The sequence below is a fragment of the Lactuca sativa genome, chromosome 2, assembly GCF_002870075.4.
Source record: "Lactuca sativa cultivar Salinas chromosome 2, Lsat_Salinas_v11, whole genome shotgun sequence".
NCBI lineage: Eukaryota > Viridiplantae > Streptophyta > Magnoliopsida > Asterales > Asteraceae > Lactuca > Lactuca sativa.
The window spans coordinates 132,053,238-132,058,656 of NC_056624.2; the positions used below are offsets into that span (position 1 = coordinate 132,053,238).

The 5,419-nt window shown below is 32.7% G+C and overlaps 1 protein-coding gene across 1 annotated transcript; it reads right to left on the reverse strand.

Annotated features, from left to right (window-relative positions):
* Positions 1-742: 742 nt before the first annotated feature.
* Positions 743-1,258, reverse strand: LOC111912134 (uncharacterized). Its single transcript, XM_023907869.1, has one exon. The coding sequence runs from the start codon at positions 1,256-1,258 to the stop codon at positions 743-745; it is 516 nt and encodes a 171-aa protein (XP_023763637.1).
* Between the last annotated feature and the right edge of the window lie 4,161 nt (positions 1,259-5,419).

Genomic DNA, 5,419 nt, shown 5'->3' on the forward strand with positions numbered 1-5,419 from the left:
CATGCTTCTCTGTAATTGATGGTAGCCCTGTCACCATTTGTTTGTACAACATGGTTCTTATGGCTTTGTGGTTGACATGCCCAAATCTTTTGTGCCAAATTTGAGTGTTAGAGTCAACACTCACTTGCATACATTCAGCTTGGTGCGACTGGGGTGTGACATAGACAGGAAACATCCTGTTATTTGTCATATTTGATGAGATGATCAAACCTCTTGTTGGGTGGAAAACTCTACATACGTTTCCTTGAATGACAAAAGTCAGATACTTCTCTTGGAGCTGCCCAACGCTCATGAGATTTGATGTTAGAGATGACACATAGTAAACTTTAGTAATCCCCTATGTTATATTGCCCACAATAATTAAAATATTCCCTTTTCCCTTCACCTCTAACTTGTGATCGTTTCCCAGTCTGACCTTGTGTTGATACGTCTCATCAACGTGGATAAACCATTCTTTAGTACCCGTCATGTGATTTGAACAAGCTGAATCAAGAAACCAGAGCCCTTTCTTATTGGTTTTATCTTCTTTTCCTGTGGTCATCATCATCTCAATTTCTTTCTCATATGCTTCAATGTCAACCGCCTCCATCAATAATAGTTCTTCATTATCTTCAAATTCGACATAGTTTACTTGTCGAGCATCATTCGGACATTCATATTGAAAATGTCCAAACTGATGACATCTATAGCATTCAATTTGATACTTATCGAATTGAACCTCGTTTTCGCTTTGTGATCTTCCTCATCCACGCCCTCTTCCTTTAGCAGTGTTTCCTCTGCCTCGACCCCTTCCTCGTCCAGAGTTGTGGTCGTGTTCCACCTTCAGCACGTGCTCGTCATTCACTTTTCTTCTAATTTTTTGTTTGTGAATCAACAGGGAACTCTGGAGTTCATCTACTGTCATGTTGTTGATGTCTTTTGACTCTTTGATTGTACAAACCACAAAATTGAATTCTTTTGTCATGGTTCTTAGCACCTTCTTTATGATTTTCACTTCACTCATGTCTTCCCCTGCATTCCGCATATCATTTGCAATCACCATGACCCGCCCAAGATAATCGGTGACTGTTTCTCCAAATTTCATCTCTAGCGTCTCAAAATCCCTATGAAGTCGTTGTAGTTGAGCCCGCTTCACTCTGGCATTTCCTTTATATTTCAATTTCATCGCGTCCCAAATTTGCTTTGTCGTCTCCTTCTGCTTGATCATCTTTAGAATCGATTTGTCTATCGATTGGAATAAATAGTTGCAAGCTTTCATATCTTTGAGCTTATGTTCTTCATAATTTTTCTGTTGTGTCGTTGTTGATACTTCTCCTGGTTTGATTGTGTGATACCCTTCATCCACCACTCGCCAATACTCTTTTCATCGGAGAAGATTCTCCATCACCATACTCCAATGGTCGTAGTCTCTGTCAAATTTGGGTATACTAGGGCCATGAAACTGTCCTGTTTCCTCCCCCATAACAGCGATTTCTTGCTCCTCTCAGAACCTCTCGTGAATGGAATTATGATCTGATACCACTTGTTGAAACAAGTGATAAAAAGTATGAATTGACTCACAGTTTCTGATAATTATTATTGAGAGTGAAGGGACTTTTTATAGCCAGTACAAATTAACAACGGAAAATAAACAGGAAAAACTGAGAGCTAAACAGAATTGACTAACGTTCTCTAATTTCACGAAAAAGAACGGGGATGACCAGGTAAAACAGGTTACCAAATCAACGATTCATGGCTTGGGCCTTATTCGAACTGGACTCAACTAAACTTGGGCTAATAAAAACAAACGGACTAACCCAATAAAATAAGTGCATCAAGAAAACTTGTATCATTATCATTCACACTTGGACTTAGATGAAATAAAATCACAACACTTCCTCACCATTGATAATCTAGATGTCATTCTCTTGATTAATCTCAAGTTTACGAAAACAATTATAACTACTTACTAAACTCCTTACCATAATATGTTGATGTGTATAATCACAAACACACCCCCTACTACAAGTGACATATAAAAGGCTCTTCATAATCTAAATTGTTAATATATATAGTATGAGTGGGTATACCATATGCTTAACATAGGTTGAAAAACTAAGTTTTATTTGATTCTAATTGAAGTTTACTTCCTAGCAACGAATCAGCTGCTACCAAACATTCTTACATACAACACTCACAAACATCATGTATACATATGAATACATAAAGTACTATATCGTTATATTTTCAAGACATTACCTTCATATGCACACCTTATAACCTTTATTTCTAATGTTTTGAAGATTATAGCTACCTTTGTCAATTCATTTACTTCATTCACTAAGTCATCTAGTTTAGGCAACATAATTTACATGTACGGTGAAATACACTATAAGGGTGTTTGGCTTAGCTTATTTAAAAATGCTTATAACTTTTTATAGTTTATTAACATATAACAATGTAAAAACAAAGTTTTTAAAATAAGTGTTTGGACTAACTTATCCAGTGTCAAAACACTATAAGTTGATAAGTCATTTTTTGTGTTTGGCAAAATGGTTTTCTAAAGACGTTGGACAACTATAAGTTATAAGGAGTTTTGATAAGTTAGAGGTTAGTAACTTATCAAAAATGATTTATCTCTGGTTTTACATAGCTATACACTGTTTTTAAGAAAAACAATCTATCCATACATTCATTTTATTTAATACCGTTGTAAAACTTGGTAATAAGTTAGAAAACTCTTTTTTAAGCTTAATCAAACAACCTCATATTATTGAAGCTTCACCCATCAATCAAACATATTTCTTCATCATGGTTTGTCCTTCTCCATCATATAATGCTTACCTTTCCACTCATTTACACATCATACCCCGTATTTGAAATCAAATAAAAATACTACTGCATAATCACACTTCAATAAGGTCCAAACTCATTCCAAAACATTACTAATATAATTCAGAATAACTTTTGAGTTCTAACATTGCCTTGTACTTACTTCCATGATCTATGTACAACTCTTTAAAGCACACCCTTAATATATGAAATTATCGTCTTTAAGTTATTAATTTCATTTCATATATGGATGTTACATTACAAATGTTCTTTAAATATGGTCAAGTCAAAAACAGAAAAAAAAATCTTCATATCAATTTCACATGAACTAGATTAGATGTTATGATAATTTTAAATATGCAAAACACATCTTGTGTTGTGTGGCACCCATCGTGGTGACCGGGAGCTAGACATCAATAGAGAATGTTCATGTAGAAATGGAAAGAGGTGAAGGAATATATAAAGAAGAAAGCTTGGGAGAAAAAGTATTACTTTTGGAAAAGATAAAAAAAATAAATGGAGCATTTGAGGCTAGAATTAAGGGTAAAAGAAACTTTAAACTTCACTTTTTTTTTCCTACCAATTCTTCTACCTATTTAAATTAGTTTTGGGAATATTTTTCTAAATTTTTCTTCCAACCAATCCTTCTACCCATTTAAAATATAACTGTGTCGTATTACTATATTAAAATATCATTGAATTTCATTAAATAAGTATTAAATGTTACATATGTCATCATTTAATTTGATAGAAGGATTTGTAGAAACAATACCAGAAAATCTTGGATTAGTTACAAATTGTGTTATGATCAGGAAATTTTTTATCATTGATTCATCGCTAAACCCAAAGAAACAGTGTTGAGTTTTGTCGTTAATCTAATACTAAAACTTCGCTGACATTTTTCATAGACTTTTTGTTATTAATCGGTTTCTGATAATATCTCTCTTCAATAGTCATTGATACTCATATTTACTGTAGTTAAAAAAGTAAATCTTCAAAAATGGTCCTTACAATTTGGTGTGTTCTTTGGAGTACACTTACATTTCAAGTTATAATTTTCGTCCCTTTAGCTAATTTGGTCCATGTCAATTTGAAAAGCCTAATTTACCCCTTTGATTTAATTTTTACATTTATTAACATTTTTTAAATCTTTTTTATAACGTTTGTAGTTAAATAAAAAGTCAAGGGACCCCTACCCCCCTCTTCCCCATTCCATCTGCATTTCCCCACATTGATTCTTCCTCTAGACTGCCAATGATACTACCTCAACTCCAACCTCATATTCATCATCTTGGTTTTATTTGTGATTTATATTTTGAATTTTTTTTATGGAAGTGATAAGAAATTGATGTTGAATTTTGTTTGAATCTAGGTTCACAAGAAGAATGAATTACATTGTTTTATGAATCTAGAGTAACTACAAATTCTCAACTCTCACAAGCCTCGATGCCACAATGGTAAAAGGTGTTAATAATGGCACTTTTGATTTCCTATATTTTGTTTGATGAATGTCCATTCTAAGACTTATACCACCCGCAACTTAGGATAGAAGTTAACCTTAAGAAAAAAAATTCTATAAAATTGATAACTAATAATATTAAGTAAAATAAAAATAAATTATTTAAGATTTCAAATTTGCTTAATTTCAATAGTTAAATTAAATGTTAGGTGGTAGTTAAAAGTCAAAAACTTTGAAACTATGACTTAAGGAAAGACATGTGACATGTAAGTGGGTTTATTTAAGTAGAATATGGATTTGATTTGTAAGAATTTAAACACCTAATATTGAATTAAAAGATTCGAGACTAGATATGTTAACTAGAAAACCATCATGGAGTTAATCAAAATTAGAACGTTGAAGGGCCAATCTTGTTAATTATGCAAATTAAGTAATGACTTTTAATTAACTTCTTTAACTATATTTTGGACATAGATTGCAATCACTTCATACGATGGGAAGCTAGGGGTGTGTTAGTATCCAATTTTTATCGCAAATCAAGTGATTGGAAGAATTATCGAAGAACCTTAGTGAACCTATATCAAAATCTCTAAGGTGGCATTTGGTATAATGACTAAACTGGACTCAACATGACTGAACTGGATAAAAACAAATTATTGGAATTGACGTTTGGCAAAACTAGAATAATCATGGACATAATATTAAATCACCAAATTAACCTTGATAAAAAAATTAATTTAAAAAACCTTTCAATATCCAAAAACAATACAAAATCAAAAGTAGAAGCGTCTTATAACAAATTAAGCATAAGAATAATAAATCATGAGATAAAATATAGTTTTGGGAAACTGAATTACTTTGTGACCTTTCATGGGGAAAGTAAAAATTGAATAGACCCATCTTTATTGTTTCTATATTATGTCACCAGCTAAACTCCTCGACGAGTACTCTAACCTTCATCCTTTTGATTAATTTCTTTTTCATTCGAAAGATTGAAAGTCTGAAACTCTATCCACGCAGAATTTTCCATGAATCCTCGTCTCTCTACCTTTAACCACTACATCCTCTCAACCTGACACTCATCTAAATCCTCCACTGAGGTGCCTATCGTTCGATCCAGAAAAGAAACTCTACTCGAAGGGGGAACAC

Bases quoted from the DNA above. Each gene is read 5' to 3' on its own strand.
- LOC111912134 (XM_023907869.1), bottom strand. From the start codon at position 1,258: ATGAAAGCTTGCAACTATTTATTCCAATCGATAGACAAATCGATTCTA.